Source organism: Felis catus, chromosome D4 (genome assembly GCF_018350175.1).
Source record: "Felis catus isolate Fca126 chromosome D4, F.catus_Fca126_mat1.0, whole genome shotgun sequence".
Lineage (NCBI taxonomy): Eukaryota > Metazoa > Chordata > Mammalia > Carnivora > Felidae > Felis > Felis catus.
Genome location: NC_058380.1, coordinates 81,675,741 through 81,701,690, shown reverse-complemented (window position 1 = coordinate 81,701,690; position 25,950 = coordinate 81,675,741). Strand labels below are relative to the sequence as shown.

Here is a 25,950-nt window from a genome sequence, read left to right as displayed (position 1 = left end):
GAAAACTTAACATTTTAACATTTAAGCCAGGCTTCGGAATTTCACTGACTAAGTTCGTAAACATAAATCACGCTGGAATATGAAGCAACCCTTGCTCTCAGAGATCACAGCATGGACCTGAGCCCTTGCCACATCTGCCTTCACTTGTTGAGGACTGCGTCTATTTTGTCTTATGCATACTCCTAGGATAAAGCTCCATATAAGTTTGTTAGAGTATATTTTATTATTATAAAAAACATTAATAATAAATTGATCCCCAGATAAGGAATGTTCAATTAGCCTAGTAAAGAGATAGGAGAATGGATTAGCTGATTGCAAAAACAAAGGAAATAATGAGAAAACAATGCATTGATCTTTTTCATATTTACTCTTGGTAAATAAGAGTTCTGTGTTGGAGAATGATAGACAAGGTAGGACGTTTTGCTGGAGTTGGGAAATTAGGGCAAATGAGAGAAGGATGGTTACTCACTGGCCATTCAGCCAGCCAGTCTTTTTTGAGTGCTTGCTTTCTGCGAGCACTGTGCTGAAGTACTGGAGACAGAGGTGAGAGTTCATCCCAGCCCCTTTCCTCCAGGAGCACGTCGTCAAATGGAGGAAATGAGCTGTAAACAATGCACCTTAGCAACGTCTGAAAAACCTGAACTTACTTTGTTGTAATACCCACAATAATCATAGCAGTAGCAGTAGAAGCAGCCACAACAGCATTTGAGTCTTTTACTACACGGGAGGCCCGTTCTCAGCACATTATGTATAATATTCTAATCCTTAAATCAATGATTTTTAGAAGATTACATATTATTATAATTTTATTATAAGGAGGTGAAACTTCAGAGAGGCTAACGAATTTGCCAAATCCACAGAACTTGCAAGTGGTGTGCTCCGGAATTATACTCAGTTGTTATTTGGCTCCAACGTTCTGGTCCTGGCCATTACGTCATACTTTAGTTATTGTAGAAAAGTAATAAGATGATGATGGTGTGAATGACTAGAATAATGATACACAAGTGTCTGTCATTTGGGGTTGCCTGTGCATAGACTGAATGAAGAGTGGAGTGGAGCCATTTGGAGGGGCTTCCAGTGCTTTTAACTTTCCCTTGAGATCATGTCCACACTCTCTTGCTCCATGGTATGGTAGATGTTGTACTTGGTCTCCCCCAAGGAGACTCTAGGGGAAAAGTCTCTGGGGCCCCACGGCCTCTAAATCTCACTCAACCTTGCCAGCACTGACTTCCAGTCCCATGCACTGATCTGTCGTCCTTCAGCACCATGGCCATATCCCTGAGTTTGTAGGCTGGAGCCACAAAATCCAGAATCAGAGCAGTCCTTTCTTGCCAGGTGAGTGTGCAGGTAGGGAGCTAGCCTTCATTCTCCATCTTGTCTCTCCTTGACCCATTCTAGGATTTCTCTATCAACATTCTGTCTCTCACTCTGAACCTATTTTGTTTAGCATCATCCTTTGTGCTTTATGTCTTCACAGACATCCCCCCACCCCCACCCTGTCCATCTCTCTTACCAGCCCTCCTTTCTGTTCCCATTCTTGATGTTCCGTTTCTCACACTTGCCTTCACTTTTCTTTCTATCTTCCAGAAACCATTTCATGTCACTCTATTCTTCTCTCCTTCTACCCTATAGACATCATCACCCTTCTCTCACTCATCATCTACATGCCTTTCTCCTTTCTTCTAAAAAAGAAATCTTTATTTCTGCTTATTATCTATGCCCCAGTCATTAAAGAAATCCCCACCCTTAATTCTGCTCTTCTCCAATCAAAACTCTTCCTATTTTTTCTTCTGTTTCTTTCATTCACCCATGCACTCTGTACTCTTATTCCGTCATGCCTTTCTCTTCTCTTACCCCAGCACTTTGCATTCTTTTTTTCATTTCCTCTTCCCTTTTGTCCTTTCTTCCACTGTCTCCATTTCCATGTTTCTGACTCTCATTATTCTTCCCAGTCATCTCTCTGTGACAGCACACAATTATTTTTAGAAGGCTGAAATTTTAGGAAATAAAGTTTAAGAGAAACTCTCAACTGACAGTAAATTCTACTTTCCAAGAATTATTTTCTAAATCTTTGTCACCTACTTACAGCTTATAACAGCACACACATGCACACACACAGTTATATCACATTCACATTCTTCGTTCAGAATGCCAGCTGTTCTATGAATAAAATAGAGGGCAGTTTTGGTGCCAGCCAGAAGAGTTTTTATATGTTACACTTTGCTGTGATTTTGCTATCTTCTAGAAACCTTTTCGTGACCTCATCTAAGGCTGAGATGGGACGTTCTCCAAGTAAACTCCACAAGCTCCTTTGCTTATATTTATCATATAAGTTATCACACTGTTTTTCACTTAGTGTTTATCTTCCCTTCTTTCCACACTGTGGCTTCCTCATGGCAGAGCCTTTGTGTGGTTTATTTCAATGTGCCATCATAGGTAAAGTGCCATCATAGCTAAGAAATCCAATATTTATAGAGCAGATGAATTAATCAACAAATGGATAAATAAATGAATGATCTTCTGGATCATGTGATTACCTTCTGCACTTGATCTAGCCAAAATTACTTTGTGGGGACCATAGGCAAACTTAGGTATTCAGATCAATTTTTAAATTCTTCATCCCTTCTGTTATCTCTCCTCTGAGATATTTCCAGAGGCACAGTTTCCAGTTGCTAATTCCTGCTTAGAGTAACAATTGTACTTTGAGAGAAAAATATTCTTTGGCAATTACTCTTATAAATGATTAAAAGCCCCTGGCATGAATGATTCATAATGATTAGATCTACATTTTTCCCCCTGCTCCATACTCCACCACCTCCTCTCCTGCTTTGCTTTTGGCTGTTATTCTGTCTCCTTTTCTCTTCCAGTACTCATATTCTCTCTATATTCTTTACCTATATTATTAACCCTCCCTGGTATACTCTGGTTCATTATGTGCTTCATTTTTTACCAAAACTATAGGATGAATCCTTCAGCCTTTTACTGTAGCAGTGAGGTTGGTCAGGTTTAAAGGTGTTGATTTATGAAAAATTAAAATTACATTGGTCAATGAGGCTCTAGGACTGGATATGTTCTTGAAGTTTGCTTTTGGGGAGCCTCCATAGTGAAGGGAATGGGGGAAGAAGGGAGAAAAAATATATAGAAAAGCGCTAACCACTGAAAGAAGGAGGATGAAATTCACAATTTTACCGTATTCAGGAGATTGGAAAAAACCAAATGTCAAGAACATTGAGTATTGGTAGAGAAGGAAAATGAAGGATTGAGAGAAGCAGCGATTGAGGTGTTGACTGTTCTCTGTGTTAAAATTCCAGTTCTTCCAGTGACTAGCTGTGCAATATTAAGCAAGTTGCTTAATTTCTCTATGCCTCCATTTCCCCATGTATAAAACGAGAATAAAATCGTATTTACCTCATGGAGGTTTAATAAAATCATACATGTAGAGTGTTTGTACTGTTTGTCACGTAGCAAGGGGTCCAGAAATGTTACATATTTTACTACTATGACTACGACTATGACTACCATCACCACCATTTTTACAGGTCATTGTATATGGTGAGGGCCGTTTATTGACAACCTTGGAAACAAAAATTTGAATAAGTCATTTTAGAAGTAAACTATATTTAATTATACTATGTTTAATTATACAAACAAGATAGAGAAAATGGTTGATAGATTATAAAATATGAATCGTATTTAAAAATTTTTGAATATTCATTTCATTTCTTTTTCTTGCCACTACTTCAATGGCCAAGACTTACAAAGCAATGTTGAATAGGCCTTTAAAAAAGTTTATTTATTTATTTTGAGAGAGAGAGAGAGCAGGGGAAGGACAGAGAGAGAGAGAAAGAGAGAGAGAGAGAGAGAGAGAGAGAGAGAGAGAGAGAGAATCCAAAGCAGGCTCCATGCTCTAAGCACAGAGCCCAGTGCAGGGCTCGATCTCTCAAACCTTGAGATCATGACCTGAGCCAAAATCAAGTCAGATGCTTAACACACTGGGCCACTGACTGAGCCGAGGATAATAGTCATCCTTGCCTTGTTCCTGAACTTCAGTGAAATTATTTTAGAAATGCTCCAAGTATGACTTTCATTCTAGATTAATAGTAGACAAACTCTATTGGGTTATTCTTTTTATTCCTAGTATACTAGGATATTTTGGTTATGAATGGTTACCAAATTTTATCAAATTCACTTTCTGCATTTTTTGAGGTAACCATACTTTTTTATTTTGTAAACACTAATGGGAATTTTATTTAATTCTTCTAACATCTTTGTGAAAATAAATTCTATGTCCATTTTAGAAATCCATGATTCAGACAAATCGAGAAACTTGCCCATGTAAGAGTTACTAACTTGGAGCACAGAAATATAAACTATGTTAGCTTGGACTCATACTCTGTAGCAGGAATAACTAAGCAACACAAATACACATCACAGAAAATAGATAAACACATTATGGTATATTGATACAAGGGCTATTATGTAGCAATGAAAAATAAATAAGCCATGGCTATATCCAATAATATCAGTGAATCTAAGTAGTATAATATTCAGACATAAAATCAAGTAACCCCAAATCATTTAAATTTGGTTATCCTTTTATAAATTTCATATCATTTCAAACTTAGCACTATTCTTATTGGAATACCTTAGGAGATATATATCAAATATAAACATGTATTAATGAAAGAAAAGGAATGATTAACCCAAGATTCAGGAGGCTGGTTGCCTTAGGAAGTGACAGGGTGAAGTAATGTATGAGTAGACATGAATTATAATCAATGTTCTAGTTTCTGTGTTAACACCAATTTAATGGGTGTTTGTAATAGTGTTCAGAACTAAGGGAGCAAGCAGGTGATGCTTGGACCAATGAAGAAGGTGCAGTATGAACCAGGGATTTTGATTAATCCAGTCTTGGGCTCCTGAGGCCAGAGAAATATAAGCAGTTATGAGTCCTCCACCTTTGTCTATTATAGTCTTGCTGAAGATTTTTCCCTTCTCTTCCAGAGACCTGTCTAAACCTTGTTCCTGGTTATAGATCTCTAGAGTCAGTCCCAAATGAAAGAGTTTCTATCAGAAACTTACTGTAGAATTTACTACAGCCAGATAGAGAAATAGGAATGGTAATTGCAAACATGAAATGTACCTGGAATTAGGGAAAGACAATTTAGGGAAACTTCTCAGCCCAGTGGCTCATTATAGTTCTGATGGTTAATATTTCACATGTATTTTGAAATCTTCCTCCTTCCACAAGGTTTGGAAAATTGTTTTGGAAGTAAATCTCTGGTTCTCCCTGTTCTAAGATAGATATTACCTAATTATGGATTCTCCATGATGTTCTGGCTTGAGTGTCCTGATGTTGAGTATGTGATTGAATTAACTGGTGGGTATTATTTGGAACTAGAATGGAATGCTTAGTCTTATGAAGGAATAGAGAAAGACAGAAATCCCATGTTTTCATTCATATGTGGAATCTGAGAAACTTAACAGAGGACCATGGGGGAAGGAAGGGGAAAAAGTAGTTTCAAATAGAGAGGGAGGCAAACCATAAGAAACTCTTAAATACAGAGAACAAACTGAGGGTTGATGGTGGGAGGACTGAGGGGAGGGGAAAATGGGTGATGGGCATTGAGGAAGGCACTCATTGGGAAGAGTACTGGGTGTTGTATGTAAGTGATGAATCATGGGAATCTACTCCCAAAGCCAAGGGTACATCGTATACACTGTATGTTAGATAACTTGACAATAAATTATATTAAAAAATAAAATAAAAATAAAAATAAGTTGCAAAAAAATATAAGAAAGTAAAAGCTCTTATATCTCAGTTTCTATTCTTGCTTTTACTGTTTATAGTTTTTAGTAAGAAAAGTTTCACAATATAGAAAAATATATGGAAACCAAGATAATACATATACCCAACATCCAACTTAAAAAAAACTTAACATTTGCCTTTTTTGGTTTCAGTTCTTATTTTGAAAAAAAAAAAATAGGTGGTTACAGATACAGTTAAAACCCAAACTAGGGGCACCTGGATGGCTCAGTTGGTTAAGCGTCTGGCTTTGGCACATCTGACTTTGGCTCAGGTCATGATCTCACAGTTTGTGAGTTCAAGCCCCACACTGGGTTCTGCACTGACAGTGTGGAGCTTGCTTGGGATTTTCTCTCTCTCTCCCTCTTTTTCTCTGCCCCCCCCCCCCACTTGCTCTCTCTCTCTCTCTCTCTCTCTCTCTCTCTCTCTTTCAAAATAAATAAACTTAAAAACAAAAACAAACAAACAAAACCCCAAACTACTTCTCCATCTTATACTTCCTTCCTTCCCCAAAGATAACCACTATCCTGAATAAAGTATTCATTATTCTCATGCATGTTTATATATATAATATTTTTTACATGTTTTAAATCTCCATATATGTCATATTTTCCTGTCATTCTGAACTGACATTTTTAAAGTTAATATTATGTTCTTGAGACTTAGATTTATTGGTGCATCCTTTCTACTGATATATACTATGAGTAAACCACACGTTAAAATAAGTATGTACAGTTGTGGCACTATATTTAACTGAATAACCTATCCTTCAAAGACTGAGAATGTCATCTCTGTTATATATTGCAGGTTCTAGAAATTGTGAGTTTGCTTTGGGGTTGCCATTTGCTGTATTCCACAGGCCCGCACTTAGCCACGTATTAGCCACAATGTGAGTCTCAAAAAGCTTAAGAACTAATCTCACGCCGATTTAATTCTCAGGCCAGGACATTATTAAATTAGAGCTCACTAATGAAAAGATAGCTTAAGAAAACATATTTGGAAACAAAAATACAACTCAAAGCATTATTTAAGGCCTTAAACAAAATTTGAGCAAGAGGTCATGTGCAACTCCTGTCAGTGCACGGATAAAAGTTAGAGAAGGCTGCATTTACAGAATCTGTTAGGATAAGGATGTTTGAAGCTTTCTAGAGTCTATTGTTGCTGAGAAATCTTTTACCAGAAAGTCTAATTATCTTTCCTTTGTAGATAATCTTTCTGTTCTCTCTGGTTGGTTTTAATATTTTATCTTCGTATGTAGGTTATGAATTACTAAATTTTACACTTGAAACTAATATTACACTGTATGTTAACTAACTGGAATTTAAATAAAAACTTGGAAAAATAAAATAAACAGTAAGGAAAAAAGTATTTTGTCTTTGTATTTTTATCTTTATCTTTGCAATTTCCCTAACATAGTGTCTATGCATAGATTTTAAAAAATTTATCTTATTTGGAAGTCATTGTGATTCTTCAGTCTGAGGCCTTGTTTCTTTAATTAAATCTGGAAAATTCTTAGTCTGTTCCTTCAATATTGCCTCTCCTCTAATTCCTCATTATTTTTTTTTCTTGTAGTTATTTGGTATCTTAGTGGATCTCCTTTATTTTTTTTTTTCCCAAAAGTCTTGACTCCTTTCCCCACATCTTGGTCACTTTTTACTGTTTCTACGTATTTTGTCAGAACTAGCTCTTCTCTTTAGTCACTGCCCAAGTCACCCATTGAGTTTTTACTTTGAATGTGAATATTTGTGTTTTCTAGTAATTCATTTTGAGTCTTTGCCAAATCTGTTGTATTTATTTTATTTTATTTTATTTATTTATTTTTTTAAACTTGTTTTATTTTTTATTTTTTTAAATTTACATCTAAATTAGTTAGCATATAGTGCAACAATGATTTCAGGAGTAGATTCCTTAGTGCCCCTTACCCACTTAGCCCATCCCCCCTCCCACAACCCCTCCAGCAACCCTCAGTTTGTTCTCCATAATTATGAGTCTCTTCTGTTTTGTCCCCCTCCCTGTTTTTATATTATTTTTGTTTCCCTTCCCTTAGGTTCATCTGTTTTGTCTCTTAAAGTCCTCATATGAGTGAAGTCATATGATTTTGTCTTTCTCTGACTAATTTCACTTTGCATAATACCCTCCAGTTCTACCCAGGTAGTTGCAAATGGCAAGATTTCATTCTTTTTGATTGCTGAGTAATACTCCATTTTATATATATACCACATCTTCTTTATCTATTTATCCATTGATGAACATTTGGGCTCTTTCCATACTTTGGCTATTGTCAATAGTGCTGCTATAAACATGGGGGTGCATGTGTCCCTTCGAAAGAGCACACCAGTATCCCTTGGATGAATGCCTAGTAGTGCAATTGCTGGGTTGTAGGTTAGTTCTATTTTTAGTTTTTTGAGGAACCTCCATACTGTTTTCCAGAGTGGCTGCACCAGCTTGCATTCCCACCAACATGCAAAAGAGATCCTTTTCTCCACATCCTCGCCAACATCTGTTGTTGCCTGAGTTGTTCATGTTAGCCATTCTGATAGGTGTGAGGTGATATCTCATTGTGGTTTTGATTTGTATTTCCCTGATGATGAGTGATGTTGAGCATTTTTTCATGTGTCGGTTGGCCATCTGGATGTCTTCCTTGGAGAAGTGTCTATTCATGTCTTTTGCCCATTTCTTCACTGGATTATTTGTTTTTTGGGTGTTGAGTTTAATAAGTTCTTTGTAGATTTTGGATACTAACCCTTTATCTGATATGTCATTTGCAAATATGTTCTCCCATTCTGTTGGTTGCCTTTTAGTTTTGCTAATTGTTTCCTTTGCTGTGCAGAAGCTTTTTATTTTGATGAGGTCCTAGTAGTTCATTTTTGCTTTTGTTTCCTTTGCCTCTGGAGACGTGTTGAGTAAGGAGTTGCTGCGGTCAAGATCAAAGAGGTTTTTGCCTGCTTTCTCTTGAGGATTTTGATGGCTTCCTGTCTTACATTGAGGTCTCTCATCCATTTCGAGTTTATTTTTGTGTGTGGTGTAAGAAAGTGGTCCAGGTTCAATCTTCTGCATGTCGCTGTCCAGTTTTCCCAGCAACACTTGTTGAAGAGACTGTATCTATTCCATTGGATATTCTTTCCTGCTTTGTCAAAGATTATTTACCATATGTTTGTGAGTCTAATTCTGGGTTCTATATTCTGTTTCATTGATCTGAGTGTCTGTTCTTGTGCCAGTACCATACTGTCTTGATGATACAGCTTTGTAGTTTAGCTTGAAGTCTGGGATTGTGATGCCTCCTGCTTTGGTTTTCTTTTTCAAGATTGCTTTGGTTATTCAGGGTCTTTTCTGGTTCCATACAAATTTTAGGATTATTTGTTATAACTCTGTGGAGAATGTAGGTGTTACTTTGATAAGGATTGCATTGAATATGTAGATTGCTTTGGGTAGTATAGACATTTTAAAAATATTTGTTCTTCCTATCCAGGAGCATGGAATCTTTTTTTTATTTTTTGTGTCTTCTTCAATTTATTTCATAAGCTTTCTATAGTTTTCAGTGTATAGATTTTTCACCTCTTTGCTTAGATTTATTCCTAGGTATTTTATGGTTTTTGGTGCAACTGTAAATGGGATCGATTCCTTGATTTCTCTTTCTGTCGCTTCATTGTTGGTGTATAAGAATGCAACCAGTTTCTGTGCGTTGATTTTATATCCTGCAACTTTGCTGGATTCATGAATCAGTTCTAGCAGTTTTTGATGGATTCTTTTGGGTTTTCCATAAAGAGTATCATGTTATCTGTGAAGAGCGAAAGTTTGACCTCCTCCTGGCCAATTTGGATGCCTTTCATTTCTTTGTGTTGTCTGATTGCAGAGACTTCCAATACTATGTTGAATAACAGTGGCGAGAGTGGATATCCCTGTCTTGTTCCTGACCTTAGGGGGAAAGTTTTTTCCCATTGAGGATGATATTAGTGTTGGGTCATTCATATATGGCTTTTATGATCTCAAGGTTTGCTCCTTCTATCCCTACTTTCTTGAGGGTTTTTATCAAGAAAGGATGTTGTATTTTGTCAAATGCTTTCTCTGCATCTATTGAGAGGATCATATAGTTTTTGTCTTTTCTTGTATTGATGCGATGAATCATGTCAATTGTTTTGTGGATGTTGAACCAGCCCTGCATCCCAGGTATAAATCCCACTTGGTCGTGGTGAATAATCTTTTTAAGGTATTGTTGGATCTGGTTGGCTAATATCTTGTTGAGGATTTTTACATCCATGTTCATCAGGGAAATTGGTCTATAGTTCTCCTTTTTGGGGGGGTCCCTGTCTGGTTTTGGAATCAAGGTAATGCTGGCTTTCATAGAGTTTGGAAGTTTTTCTTCCATTTCTATTTTTTGGAACAGTTTCAAGAGAACAGGTGTTAACTCTTCCTTAAATGTTTGGTAGAATTCCCCTGGAAAGCCATCTGGCCCTGGACTCTTGTTTTTTGGCAGATTTTTTGTTACTAATTTGATTTCCTTACTGGTTATGGGTCTGTTCAAATTTTCTATTTCTTCCTGTTTCAGTTTTGGTAGTTTATATGTTTCTAGGAATTTGTCCATTTCTTCCAGATTGCCCATTTTATTGGCATATAATTGCTCGTAATATTCTCTTATTATTGTTTTTATTTCTGTTGTGTTGGTTGTGATCTCTCCTCTTTTATTCTTAATTTTATTTATTTGGTTCCTTTCCTTTTTCTTATTGATCAAACTGGATAGTGGTTTATCAATTTTGTTAATTCTTTCAAGGAACCATCTTCTGGTTTCATTAATCTGTTCTACTGTTTTTTTTTTTTTTTTTGGTTTCGATAACATTAATTTTTGCTCTAATCTTTATTATTTCCTGTCTTCTGCTAGTTTGGGGTTTCATTTGCTGTTCTTTTTCCAGGTATTTAAGGTGTAAGGTTAGGTTGTGTATCTGAGATCTTTCTTCCTTCTTTAGGAAGGTCTGGATTGCTATATACTTTCCTCTTATGACTGCCTTTGCTGCATCCCAGAGGTTTTGGGTTGTGCTATCATTTTCATTGACTTCCATGTACTTTTTAGTTTCCTCTTTAACTTCTTGGTTAGCCCTTTCATTCTTTAGCAGGGTGTTCTTCAGTCTCCAAGTATTTGTTACCTTTCCAAATTTTTTCTTATGGTTGATTGCGAGTTTCATAGCATTGTGGTCTGAAAGTATGTGTGGTATGATCTTGATCTTTTTGTACTGACTTAGGGCTGATTTGTGTCCCAGTGTATGGTCTATTCTGCAGAACGTTCCATGTGCACTGGAGAAGAATGTATATTCTGCTGCTTTAGGATGAAATGTTGTGAATATATCTGTTAAGTCCATCTGGTCCAATGTGTCATTCAAAGCCATTGTTTCCTTGTGGATTTTTTTGATTAGATGATCTGTCCATTGTTGTGAGTGGGGTGTTGAAGTCTCCTACTATTATAGTGTTACTCTTAATGAGTTTCTTTATGTTTGTGATTAATTGATTTATATATTTGGGTGCTTTCACATTTGGCACATAAATGTTTACAATTGTTAGGCCTTCTTTGTGGATAGACCCCTTGATTATGATATAATGCTCTTCTGCATCTCTTGATACAGTCTTTATTTTAAAGTCTAGATTGTCTGGGGGCGCCTGGGTGGCTCAGTCGGTTGGGCGTCCGACTTCGGCTCAGGTCATGGTCTCACGGTTCGTGGGTTCGAGCCCTGCGTCGGGCTCTGTGCTGACAGCTCAGAGCCTGGAGCCTGCTTAGGATTCTGTGTCTCCCTCTCTCTGCCCCTTCCCCGCTCATACTCTGTCTCTCAAAGATGAATAAACGTTAAAAAAAAAAAGTCTAGATTGTCTGATATAAGTATGGCTACTCCGGCTTTATTTTGTTGATCATTAGCATGATAGATTGTTCTCCATCCCCTTATTTTCAAACTGAAAGTGTCTGTAGGTCTAAAGTAGGCCTCTTGTAAACAGCATATAGATGGATCTTGTTTTCTTATCCATTCTGTTACCCTATGTCTTTTGGTTGGAGCATTGAGTCCATTGACTTTTAGAGTGAGTACTGAAAGATATGAATTTATTGCCATTATGATGCTCGTAGAGTTGGAGTTTCTGGTGGTGTTCTCTGGTCCTTTCTAATCTTTTGTTGCTTTTAGTATTTGTTTACATATGTGTGTGTGTGTGTGTGTGTGTGTGTGTGTGTGTGTGTGTGTGTATATATTTTTTTCATCTTTTCTCCCCTCAGAGAGTCCCCCTTAAACTTTCTTGCAGGGCTGGTTTAGTGGTCACAACTCCTTTAATTTTTGTTTGTCTGGGAGACTTTTTATCTCTCCTTCTACTTTGAATGACAGCTTTACTGGAAAAAGAATTCTTGGCTGCATATTTTTCTGATTCAGCACACTGAATATATCCTGCCACTCCTTTCTGGCCTGCCAAGTTTTTGTGGATAGGTCTGCTGCAAACCTGATCTGTCTTCCCTTGTGTGTTAGGGACTTTTTTCCCCTTGCTGCTTTCATGATTCTCTCCTTGCCTGGGTATTTTGTAAATTTGTTATGCCTTGTTGATGGTCAGTTTTTGTTGAATCTAGTGGAAGTCCTCTGTGCTTCCTGGATTTTGATGTCTGTGTCTTTCCCCAGGTTAGGAAAGTTTTCTGCTATAATTTGCTCACATAACTCTTCTACCCCTATTTCTCTCTCTTCCTTCTCTGGGACCCCTATGATTCTGATGTTGTTCCTTTTTAATGAGTCACTGATTTCTCTAATTCTTAAATCGTGCTCTTTTGCCTTAATCTCCCTCTTTTTTTCTGCTTTGTTTTTCTCTGTAAGTTTGTCCTCTATATTGCTGATTGTTTGTTCTGCCTCATCCATCCTTGCCGCTGCTGCATCCATCCGTGATTGCAGCTCAGTTATAGCATTTTTAATTTCATTCTGGCTATTTTTTACTTCTTTTATCTCTGCAGAAAGGGATTCTAATCTATTTTCGATTCCAGCTAGTATTCTTATTATCATGATTCTAAATTCTGGTTCAGACATCTTGCTTGTATCTGTGTTGGTTAAATCCCTGGCTGTCATTTCTTCATGCTCTTTCTTTTGGAGTGAATGCCTTCGTTTTGTCATTTTGAAGGGAGGAAAGGAATTAATGAGGTAGAAAAATTGAAATTAAAAAAAATTAAAATTAAAAAAAATATTAAAATTAAAAATTAAGCACACACACACACACACACAAATTGAATAGATGATGCTACATCCTAGATGTGTTTTGGTCTGGGTTTTGAAAGTGATTTGACAGATTAGAGGAAAAACAAAGATGGGGGAGAGAAAAAAAAAGGAAATAGTTTGAGAATTTGAAATAGTGAATACACTAAAGTAGACTAAAATGAGATGATGTGGTTAAAATAGAATTTGAAAAAATATACACAAAAGTCGAGAATATAGGAGAAAAAAATTAAAGAAAATTTATTTTTAATAAAAATTAAAAAGAAATATGAATTTTTCATTTTCTGTATTTAAGAAAAAAGAAAAAAAATGAAAAAGAAAAAAGAAAAAAAGAAAAAATAAAAGAAAAAATAATTTGAAAATTTGAAAAAGTTAATACACTGTAGTAGACTAAGATAAAATGATGGGAGTAAGATCGAATTTGAAAACATTTACATAAAAGCAGAAAATATAGTAATAAAAATTGAATAAAAATATTTTTAGATGAAATTGAAAGTAAAAATGAAGTTTTTCTCTTTCTGCATTCAAAAAAAAAAAAAGAAATGAAAAAGAGAAAAAAAGAAAAAGAAAGAAAAAAGATAATTGTTTGAAAATTTGAAAAGGTGAGTACACCGAAGTGGACTAAAATAAAATGATGGAAGAAAGTAGAATTTGAAAAAATTTACACAAAAGTAAAAAATATAGTAATAAAAATTAAAGACAGATATTTTTAATAAAAATTGAAAATAAAAATGAGTTTTTTTCTCTTTCTGTATTCAAGAAAAAGAATTGTAAAAGAGAAAAAGGAAAAAGAAAAAAAAAGAAAAAAATTGAATAGATGAACCTGTTAACAGATGGAAGTAGGACTTAAATTGCTTCATTTTCCCCTAGAAGTCAGTCCATGTAGCTCTTTATAGCCCATAAATTAAGCCAGTGGTGAGGCTTGTGTTCTTGACAAGCAAAGTTGGCCCAGTTGGGCGGGGCTCGGTGTAACACCTCTGCTCTCCACTAGATGGCGCTGCTACCCTACTGGGGTGGATTGTCATGGTGCTCGTAGGTGCGCATGGCATGCACGGGAGAGGTGAAAATGGTGCCACCCAGCTACTCAGTCTGTTCTCCGGATCAGCAATTGCGCACCGGTCCTCTGTCTTCAGTTCTCGTCCACTCCCCACTTTTTCACTCTCTGTGACCAGGCCCCAGGCATTACTTCTCTCCCAAGTTTTGTCTCAGATGCAGCTGTTTTCCCCGGCTCCTTACTTCTGAAGGACTGCGGCTTTGACCCATTCCGCTCCTCTGTGGGAGGGTCTCACCAAACAATGGCTGAATGTTGGCTGCACCCAGGAATGCCAGCTGGACCCTTCTGTTGCCGGTGCCCCGAGACTGTGGCCAGGTGCCAGCCTGCCCCAAAAAAAGTTCGCGAGACAGTGTAGCAGCAATGTTTCAGGAATTATGGAAAATTGCAACACACATCTGGCACCAGGCTTCACCCTCAGTGACCTTTCCCCAGCACCAGCTAATGTGGCCACCTTCCAGGGTCTGCTGGGACCAGCTGGCTTCAACAGTTTCTACCAAGTGTCCTTCCAGCAGTGGAACCGCTTTTCCCCATGTGGCCTCAGAACCTCCCAGACCCCACTCTGTTCCTGGGGATTCACCCTTCCCACCAGAGCACCACCAGGTATTGAGCAGTGGAGTTGCAGACTTTGCACTCCCCTTGTTTGCAGTCTTAATGAAATTTAAACCCTCTCCTTTCTCCTTTCTCCCTTTTTAGTTTAGTCCCTGTGGCTGTTCCCAATTTTCCACTTTCTCTCCAGCTGCTCTTGGGGAGGGGTGCTTTTCCTGTATTCTCCCCCCGCCCAGTCTCAGTCCTGTCTCCACCTGCCAAAGCGGCTCCCTGCCTGCCACCGGCTTCTCTCTCCCCAAGTTTACCTCTCCATGCCACATACCTGCTGAATTCTGTGGTTCAAGTTGTGCAGATTGTTGTGTTAATCCTCCAGTCAGTTTTCTAGGTGTGTAGGATTGTTTAGTGTTGGTCTGGCTGTATTTCATGGACGCGAGACACACAAAAAGCTTCCATGCTGTTCTGCCATCTTGGCCTGTTGTATTTTATTTTTATAATATCATTTTATAGTCTTTATTCTCTCCCTTAGACACAAAGTATTTTAAACAAACTTTATAAAACCTGACAGATTAGTTAATTTTATAATATTTAGAGGGAAATGATTCTATTATTTATTGATTGCTGATTGTCTTCATAATAAATAGATCGTGTTTTAGTAATTGTGAATTGTGAACTCATCTCTTTGGTTGGTTTTTACCTGTGGGATTCCTGCATCATCTGGGGTCTGCAAGTCCTTGAGGAGAAGTTTTATGTTTACTTCTGTAAGGCAGCAGTCTGAGAATGATTTTTATGTTAGCTTGTCAGTTTGCGGGGTGTGGGATCATATGTGTTCTGTAAATCAGCTTACCCATTCTGTGTGCTGTGCAGACCCATACCTTCATTCTCATGGGAGACATTTCCCTTCTATGTAGGACAGGTTGGGAGATAAGAGTTTTCTTTGGGTGTCCTGTAGCCACTGGTATATATACATTTGCTTGTTTGTGTATATTCTCTCTTCGAAAGCTTAACTTTTTGAATGTCCTAAATTAATGTGATGTTGTATATCTTTTGGCTCACACAGGCCTATACTCTCACCTCCTGTTCCACATGGGAATTGTTACTTGAGCCTCTGGACAACCAAGACTGATACTATGCCCCTCTCACCTACCTGTTACCACCACCACCTACACCATCATGGACAATTTAGATATTAGTTTTTCATATCCCTACTTGTTTACCAACCCTTATATTTCCTTTACATTCTTGAAAGTTCAGTTATAAATTTAAAGAAGTGATTATTGTATTTTTTCAAAATTTCTACCTGTGTTGAGTGGGGAAGGTGCTTAGTACCTTATATTTCAGGAAGCTGAAGCTTTCAGAATAAAATATGAAGATCTACAGAAATCTGAGAGCTTACCATGTTCATAAAACTGAGAAAGAACTGTCTAGTTTTAAAAATACTGGGTAGGTTTCTCAAATTCCACATATTAATGAAATCATATGATACCTATCTTTCTCTGACTTATTTCACTTAGCATAATACCCTCCAATTCCATCCATGTTGTTGCAAATGGAAATATTTCATTTTTTTTGATTACCAAGCAGTATTCCATTGTGTGTATATACCACATCTTCTGAATCCATTCATCAGTTAATGGACATTTGGGCTCTTGCCATAATTTGGCTATTGTTGATAGATGGGGGTGGGGTAAATGGGTGATGGGCATTAAGGAAAGCACCTGTTGGGATGAACACTGGGTGATATATGTAAGTGATGAATCACTGGGTTCTATTCCTAAAGCCAAGACTACACTGTATGTTAACTAAGCTGAGAATAAAAAAAAATACTGGGTAGGTGACTCAGCATGAACTTGGTAAGATAGTTTAGCTACTGACAATGAAAGTTCTTTACAAGCCAGATCAAGCTATTTGGATTCTATTCTGAAGACCCGGACTCTTTAAATAGAGAATCACTTGTTGAAAGTTTTCCTCTCAAACCAGTATGAAAGATCTATCAAGGGAAATAAGTGGAGAAACTCGTCATGAGGTTATGAAATTAGCACTGGTCAGAGTTGCTGAAGCTTAAATAGTGTGAGTGGATTCCACTCAAAGGAGAGCAAAGGATGGATATAAGGAAAAATGTAGAAGTCAAGGAGTGATTGAATATGAGGAGATGAGGGAGAGATTGACCCCAGTTTTGGGCAACCAGATAGATGATAATGGTGATGCCATCAACCAATAAAATTGAATAAAGAGTAAAAATAAGTTATTTCAGGACAACCTGAAGCGATTTCACTATAAAAACCGACTACTGATAGTAAACCATTTTTATATGTTACATATTAAATGATACATTATGTTGTTTACAGGGTCAGAGAGAAGAGATCATGAGGGCTGCAGTGGGATGAGGTGTAAACTGAAGATGAGGAGCTAGTGCCTGTGAGTATAGGAATTTTGTCACCAAGTTTGCCATTGGAAGGAGAGGAGTAATAGTAGAATGAAAAGACCATATTGAGTGAAGATTTTATAACTGTTTGAGGGACTTTATCAGGGTTGCTGGTTTACAGAAAAGGAGCCACTAGAGTGGATGAAAAGGAAGCAATAATGGAGAAAAGGCTGTAATAAATTAAGGAAGTGAAGTCATAGACCTAGTAGAAGGGCCATGGTGGTCAGTTGAATTTAAGTCTTTAAGGAGCTTGAATAATGTACATAAATCAATTAGAACTGTTATGACCCTCGGCCTACTACCTATGACTTGATTTTTGATACAAACTCTCTTTTAGGCAGGCTCATCGTCATTTATCATGGGCTGCACCCCTAATGCTTCACACTCTCCAGTCTTCTTGCTCCTTGGGTTCTCAAGAGCTAGAATCTCCCCAAATCTCCTTTTTCTCCTGTTCCTGGCTATTTACCTGGCCACCATAATGGGGAACGTGACTCTAGTGCTGCTAATCTCCCGGGACTCCAGGCTCCACTCACCTATGTATTATCTGCTCCGTGGTCTCTCTGTGATTGACATGGGGCTGTCCACAGTCACCCTGCCCCAGTTGCTGGCCCATCTGGTGTCTAATTACCCAGCCATTCCTGCTGCCCGCTGCTTGGCCCAGTTCTTTTTCTTCTATGCATTTGGAGTTACGGATACACTTGTTATTTCTGTCATGGCTCTGGATCGCTATGTGGCCATCTGTGACCCCCTGCACTACCATTCAGTGATGAATCGTCGACTCTGTGCCCACTTACTGGCCTTGAGCTGGATGGTGTCCATAGTGCACACCATGCTGCATGTAGGACTTCTCTTGCCTCTATACTGGGCTGGGGATGCCAAGGGCAACGTTAACCTTCCCCACTTCTTTTGTGACCACCGACCACTTCTGCGAGCCTCTTGCTCTGACATACATTCCAATGAACTGGCCATATTTTTGGAGGGTGGCTTCCTCATGCTAGGTCCCTGTGCCCTTATTGTACTCTCCTATGTTCGCATTGGGGCCACCATCCTGCGTTTGCCTTCAGCTGCTGGTCGCCACCGTGCAGTCTCTACTTGTGGATCCCACCTCACCATGGTTGGCTTCCTCTATGGCACCATTATTTGGGTCTACTTCCAGCCTTCTTCCCAGAACTCTCAGGAACAAGACATGGTGGCTTCTGTGATGTACACTGCCATTACACCTTTGGCCAACCCTTTTGTGTACAGCCTCCGCAACAAGGATGTCAAGAGCGCACTTCACAGGCTGCTTGGACGGGGAAAAGTGATTAGCCTGCCTAAGAGCCATTTTAGTTAGCTGAGGAAAGAAGTGGGAAGATTTAAGCATGGCCAGTTTTGGAAAGATGAGGGACGGAGTTGCCTGGACAACTTATGGAACCCCAGATTCAGCTCTTGTTAATGTGGTGCTCTGACAGAGCTGTGAACATTCCACATTCATTCCACATGTGCTCAGGGCTTCCTCATCAGCATGCCTCAGGAACCCCTTCCTCAGACCATTTATCTTCAGTTATCAAAGTAGATATAAATGAGTCACTAGGGCTAGAATATGTAATCCCACAGTTTTGAAGAAATATGAGAATATACTATGAAATCTTAACTAAATCAGAGACAGTGAAGTTAATTATGACCATGTTTAACTTGGTGTGCTTGCTTGTGGTAAGTGTGTGTATCAGAAAGTTAGGGAAAGGGAACAATTTAGGCAAATAGGGATGGCAATTTTACACCTGTTCCATTCAGTGAGCAAATATATGCCCAGAAGTGAGTGTGAAATGGGGGCCATGATTCTACCATTCCATATCTTAGCCTCAGTTTCCATGAGCCTGCCGTCGTGTGATCATCTTATTCTGATGTGTATGATTTCTATTTTTTATATTTTAAATTAATTTTATTTACATTTTCAAGTAAGATATAGAGAGAAAATGTAAAGTTTAATAGTTTTCTGAATTAAACAAAGAGCAGCAAACTGTTTCAACAGTGAAGAAAACAAAATGGCTGTGCTTAGCCTGTTGGGAGGTGGACTTGACTTCTATTTTATTGGCGCCTATGAGATTTAGAATAATAATTAAAAATATTTTGAACCCTTTTTTTATTGAAGTATAGTTGGCACACAATGTTACATTAGTTTCAGGTGTACAACATAGTAGTTTGATAACTCCATGTGTCATGCTGTGCTCACCGAAAGTGTAGATGCCATCTGTCACCATACAATGCTGTTACAGTACCATGGACTACTTTTTAAATATAATTGAAATACAACACTGTAAGTTTAAGGTGTATAATATGTTGATTTGATACATTTTTGTATGGTAATATTATTACAGTAGTCCCCCCCCCCTTACCCCGAAGGGGGATATGTTCCAAAACCCCCAGTGGATGCATAAAACAGCAGATAGTACTGCACTCTATATATGCTATGTTTTTTCCTATATATATATATATATATATATATATATATATAACTATGATAAAGTTTAACTTACAAATTAGGCAGAGTAAGAGATCAACAACATCGATAATAAAATGGAACAATTATAACAATATGCTGTAACAGAAGTTATGTGAATGTGTTCTCTCTCAGAGTATCTTATTATATGGTGCTCACCCTTCTTGCAGTGGTGTGAGATGATAAAATGTTTATGTGATGAGATGAAGTGAGATCAATGACACAGGCAATGTGAAATAGCATTAGGCAGCTACTGACCTTCTGACAATATGTCACAAGGAGGATCATCTCCTTCTGGACTACGGTTGACTGTAATTAACTGAACTGCAGAAAATGAAACCACAGATAAGGGTGGGGGGGCGGGGAGGGACTGTGGCGCCAGCCAAGTGTTAGCTACCACATCTATCATGTCGTGTAATTATTTCTTCTTGTGGTAGGAAAAATGAAGATCTAGTCTCCTAGCAACTTTGAAGTTTGTAAATACAGTATTGTTGCCTATAATCACAGTGCTGTGCAAAAAAAAAAAAAAAAAAAAAATCACAGTGCTGTGCCTTACATCTCCAGGACTTATTTATCTACTAGTTGTGAGTTTGTATCCTTAAACAACATCCCCCGCAACTCCCCCAACTCCTCAGTCTCTGGGCTACCATTTTACTGTTTTTATGAGTTCAGTTATTTTAGGTTCTACATATAAAGTGAGATCATACAGTATTTCTCTTTCTCTGTCTGACTTATCTCAGCATAATACACTCAAGATCCATTCATGTGGTCACAAATAGTAGAATTTCCTTCTTTCTTATGGTTGAATGATAAATGGAATATTGCTCAGCCATAAAAGAGAATGAAATCTAGGGGCACTTGGGTGGCTCAGTCGGTTGAGCCTCCGACTTTGGCTCAGGTCATGATCTCACAGCTTGTGAGTTTGAGCCCCACGTGGGGCTCTGTGCTGACAGCTCAGAGCCTGGAGCCTGCTTCAGATTCTGTGTCTCTCTCTCTCTCTTCCCCTAACCCACTCGCATCCTGTCTCTGTTTCTCTCAAAAATAAATTATCATTAAAATTAAAAAAAAAATGAAATCTTGCCATTTGCAATGACGTGAATGGAGCTAGAAGGTATTATGCTAAGAGAAGTAAGTCAGTTAGATTTCACTCATATGTGGAATTTAAGAAACAAAACAGATGAACATAGGGGGCAAAAGAGAGGCAAGCCAGAAAACAGACTTAACAATACAGAGCAAACAAATGGACGGGAGGTGGACGGGGGAAGGGTTAAATAGGTGATGTGTCACTTGTGATGAGCACTGGGTATTGTATGTAAGTGATGAATCACTAAATTCTACAGTTGAAACTAATATTACACTATATGTTAACCACCTGGAATTTAATAAAAACCTGTCTGGAAGGCACCTAAGTTGTTTCCATAATCTTTTCTATTGTGAATAATGCTGCAATAAACATATCTTTTTGATATCCGTCTTTCATTTCCTTTGCATGTATACCCAGAAGTCGTATTCCTGATTCATATGGTGGTTATATTTTTAACTTTTTGAGGAACCTCCATGCTGTTTTCTGTAGTGGTTGCACCCATTCACATTTTCAGCATCAGTGCCCAAGGGTTCCCTTTTCTTCACAACTTGCCTTTTTGGTGACAGCTATTGTCACAGATGTGAGGGGATATTTCATCATAGTTTTGATTTGCATCTCACTGCTGATTAGTGAAGCAGAGTACTTTTTCACTATTTGATTGTCTTTTTGTACTATTTGTCCTTTTTGAAGAAATGACAATTCAAATCCCTTGCCACTTTCCTAGTTGAGTTATTTGTGGGTTTTATTTTTGCTGTTGAGTTATATGAGTTCCTTATATATTTTGGATATGAACCCCTTATCAGATATATGGTTTGCAAATATTCTTCCCTGTTCCCTAGGTTGTCTTTTCTTTGTCTCTTTTACTGTGCAGAAGCTTTTTAGTTTGATGTAGTCCCACTTGATTATGCTTTTGTTGTTTGTGCTTTTGGTATCATATCCAGATATCATTGCCTAGACCAATGTGAAGGAAATTCTTCCCTGTTTTCTTCTAGAAGTTTTACATTGTAAGGCCTTATGTTTCTGTCTTTAGTCCATTTCAAGCTAATTTTTGTGTATGGTGTAAGATGGGGGTTCAATTTCATTTCTGTATATGTGGTTATCCACATATAGTTTCTCCAACACCATTTGTTGTGGAGATTATTCTTTCCCCACTGAGTATTCTTTTTAAAAAATCCATTTATTTAAATTCAAGTTAGTTAACATACAGTGTAGTATTGGTTTCAGGAGTCGAACCCAGTGATTCATCATTTACATAAAACACCCAGTGCTCATCCCAACAAGTGCCCTCCTAATGCCCATCACCCATCTAGCCCACTCCCCCTATCGCACCCCCTCCAATAGATCTCAGTTTGTTCTCTATATTTAAGAGTGTCTTATGGTTTGCCTCCCTCTCTGTTTTTGTCTTATTTTTCCTTCCCTTCCCCTATGTTCATCTGTTGTGTTTCTTCAATTCCGCATGAGTGAAATAATATGGTATTTGTCTTTTACTGATTTATTTCACTAACATATAATGTTTATCACAACAAGCGCCCTTCTTAATGCCCATCACCCATTTATCCCATCCCGCCCACCTCCTCTCAGTTTGTTCTCTATATAAGTCTCTTATGGTTTGCCTCCTTCTCTGTTTGTTACTTATTTTTCCTTCCTTTACCCTATGGTTTTCTGTTAATTTTCTCAAATTCCACATATGAGTGAAAACATATATCTGTCTTTTTCTGACTGGCTTATTTCGCATAGCATAATACCCTCCAGTTCCAGTTCCATCCACGTTGTGGCAAATGGCAAGATTTAATTCTTTTTCATTGCTGAGTAGTATTGCATTTTGTGTGTGTGTGTGTGTGTGTGTGTGTGTATGTGTGTGTATGTATGTGATACACACACACACACACACACACCACATCTTTATCCATTCATCAATTGATGGACATTTGGGCTTTTTCCATAATTTGACTATTGTTGACAGCTTGCTATAAACGTTGGGGAACATGTGCCCCTATTAATCCTGCTACCCATTTCTTAACTGGATTATTTGTTTTTTGGGTGTTGAGTTTTATAAGTTTTTTACATATTTTAGATACTACCCTTTTTTAGATATGTCATTTGCAAATGTCTTCTCCTATTCCAAAGATTGCCTTTTAGTTTTCTTGATTGTTCATTGTGTGAAAGCATTTTATCTTGATAAATTCCCAGTAATTCATGTTTGCTTTTGTTTTCCTTGCTTCCAGAGACATGTATAGTAAGAATTTGCTATGGCTACTGTCAAAGAGATTTCTGCCTGTGTTCTCCTCTAGGATTTTGATGGCTTCCTGTCTCACATTTAGGTCTTTCATCCATTTTCAATTTATTTTTTTGTATGGTGTAAAAAAGTGGTCCAATGTAATTTTTCTGTATGTTGCTGCTGAGTTTTCCGAACACCATTTGTTGAAGAGACTGTCGTTTTTCCATTGGATATTTTTTCATGGTTTGTCAAAGGTTTGTTGGCCATGTAGTGGAAACCAATGAAAATGAAGACATGAGAGTCCAAAACCTTTGGGATGCAGCAAAAGTAGTCATAAGAGGGAAGTATTTAGCAATACAGGTCTACATCAAAAAGCACAAAAAATCTCAAATACACAACCTACCCTTATACCTAAAGAAGCTAGAAAAAGAACAATAAATGAAGCCTAAAGCCAGCAGAAGAAGGAAAACAATGAAGATTAGAGCCGAAATCAATGATATGGAAACAAATTACATAGAAACAACCACAACAAAAAACAGCAGGAAGGCACCTGAGTGGCTCATTTGGTTAAGCATCCAGCTCTTGATTTCAGCTCAAGTCATGATCCCACCATCATGAGGTTGAGCTCTCATGCTCAGCATGGAGCCCGCTTGGGATTCTTTCTTTCTGCCCCATTCTCCCCCTCTCAAAATGAATAAAGCAAACATTTAAAAACAAACTCAGTAGAAGAGATAAATGAAACTAGGAGTGGTTCTTTGAAAGAATTAATAAAATTGATAATCCCCTAGTCAGACTTATCAAAAGGACACAAATAAATAAAATCACAAATGAGAGAGGTCACAGCCACACCACAGAAATACAAACAATTATAAAAGAATATTATGAAAAATTATATACCAACAAATTGGGTAATCTGGAAGAAATGGATAAATTCCTAGAAACATATAAACCAACAAAGCTGAAACAGAAAGAAACAGAAAATTTGAACAGACCAATAGCCAACAAAAAAAATTGAATCAGCAATCAAAAATTTCCCAAAAAACAGAAGTCCAGGGCCAGCTGGCTTCCTGGGGAAATTCTACCAAACGTTTAAAGAAGAGTTAATATCTATTTTTCTCAAACTGTTCTAAAAAATATCCTGGTATTTTTGATGAAATATTTCTAACTGACACAAATAACCATAACAGAATATTATAATTACCCAACTTTGTTGTCAACTGATTGCTGATGTTGTATCTTTTCTGCTTCTACCTGCTCCTCATTAGCTTTGAAATAAATCCCAGATGTCGTATCATTTCATCCATATATATTTCAATACTAATCTCTAAAAGATAAGGACTTTTTTAAAGTTTATTTTTATTTCTTTTAAGAGAGAGAGAGCCAGTGGGGGATGGGCAGAGAGTGAGGGAGACAGAATCCCAAGCAGGCTCCGTGATGTCAGCACAGAGCTCAATGTGGGGCTCGAACTCACAAACTGTGAGATCATTACTTGAGCTGAAATCAAGAGTTGGTTGCTTAACCGATTGAGTCACCCAGGTGCCCCAGGATAAGGACTTAAACAAAAATCTCAATGTTATTATCATATCTGAAATGCAAATAATTCTTTTAATATTCTGAAATTCCTGGCCAGTATTGAAATTTCTCATTGTTTTTATAAATATAATAAAACACTTCTATAGTTTTTAAAATTAAGATCCAAGTAAGGTTTACATACTGTAATTGGTTATTTTGTCTTTTCAGTCTCTTTCTTCTCTCTCCCCCCCTCCACCTCCTTTTTTTCTTCCTCTTCTCCCCTCTCCTCTATCTCTAGCAATTTATTTGTGGAAGACATTATGTAATTTTCCTGTGGAATTCCCTACAGTCTGGTTTTGTGTGAGTTAATCAAGGTATTGTAGTTTAACGTGTTCCTCTGCACTTTATATTTTCCATAAGTTGGAAGCTGGATGTAGAAGGTTTATCAGATTCATGTTTGGCTTTTGGCAAGGTGAGACTACTTCCTAGGTTGTATGGGAGATGGAATGTCTGCTTATGTCACTTTTTTGGTGAAATTAGCAGCTGTTGCTATTCAATGGCTAGATCTATTTATTAGAGCAGTAATTAAAACAGAGGTGTACGTGTATGGATGGGGTAAGAAATCAGGTATTGGGAGGAAAGAACAGTCTAAAATCCAGGACTGCCTGCTCAGAGTGAGATTAGAAGAAATGAAGCACAGCCGATTGACAATGCCATCAGCCTGTATCCATTGCAGGAAGAAATCACTTCCCCAAAGTAAGAAGGGCCATTAGAAAGTCAAATAGATCCACTGCAAACAAAAATAAATGTATTACATTTTTTGAGGAAATTGATAATATTTTGATTGGTTAAAATCTCTTTGTTTCCACTGAATTTTGATCATATTCATCAGTTAATAATTTGGTTTTCTAGCTTGTGACTGAGCTACTTTTGCAGGTTAATCGTGGAAAGTACCTGTCTGTATCCAATTTACAGTCATTTCCACAATGTATAACCTGTGTCAATAAGCTATATGTCATTATTTTATAGTGAGACCAAGAATATCTCTAATTTGCATGTACTCTCAGATTTTTCAGTGTGGTGCTCCACTTCTTACTGCTTCTTTTATATTCAAAGACTTGTTCAAATCAGGTATTTTGAAGATGATAGTTCTAAAATAAATAAGCAAAATGGGCAGATGACTTTCAACAAAGAATGCAGTTGAGTGAGGGCAGGAAATGCAAAAGTCACTGGAGAGCAGAATGGAAACAGCAGGGGTCAGAGTCATCCCACTGGTATCTCATAAAGCCTTATGCCTTGTAGCTAATTCAGCTGAGTTAAGATGTTTGATTTAATAACACTCAATAACAGAAAGGATAGGTTAGGAGAGCTGTATTCTTGAAATGATGAGATGGGAATCATTTTCCTCTTGGGTTTTTTTCTTGCTCAACTGTTGACATTATGCAAGAAAACCTGTGATGTCCCCCAGGGAGTAGACCTTCCCTATAGACCCAATTGTTGTCAGAAGTTTTATGGTGAGATCCAGGTGTAAGGAAGCAGAAGAAGCTCACTCTCCAGTCCCAGCTGATAATGGAAGGTAGATGGGCTCAGCCCATTATAATTAATATTTCAT

The 25,950-nt window shown here is 37.6% G+C and overlaps 3 protein-coding genes across 4 annotated transcripts in view; all 3 read left to right on the top strand.

Annotated features, from left to right (window-relative positions):
* LOC111559126 (olfactory receptor 1L8-like) overlaps positions 1–25,950 on the top strand; it is a 397,653-nt gene that overhangs the window by 123,808 nt on the left and 247,895 nt on the right. Inside the window, exon 1 of one of the 2 annotated variants that reach the window (XM_045043964.1) lies at positions 16,968–17,038. The exons of the other annotated variant lie outside the window; for it this stretch is intronic. The gene's annotated coding sequence lies outside the window, so the exon portion shown is untranslated. Of the gene's footprint in view, positions 1–16,967; positions 17,039–25,950 lie in introns of those variants that run through there. 2 annotated transcript variants of the gene reach the window in all.
* LOC111557539 (olfactory receptor 1L8-like) overlaps positions 1–25,950 on the top strand; it is a 356,757-nt gene that overhangs the window by 123,809 nt on the left and 206,998 nt on the right. The window lies entirely within an intron of this gene.
* LOC101098174 (olfactory receptor 1B1) lies at positions 17,054–19,485 on the top strand. The gene has a single exon (XM_003995845.2). It carries the CDS (start codon positions 17,404–17,406, stop codon positions 18,376–18,378), a length of 975 nt encoding a protein of 324 aa, XP_003995894.1. The 5' UTR covers positions 17,054–17,403; the 3' UTR covers positions 18,379–19,485.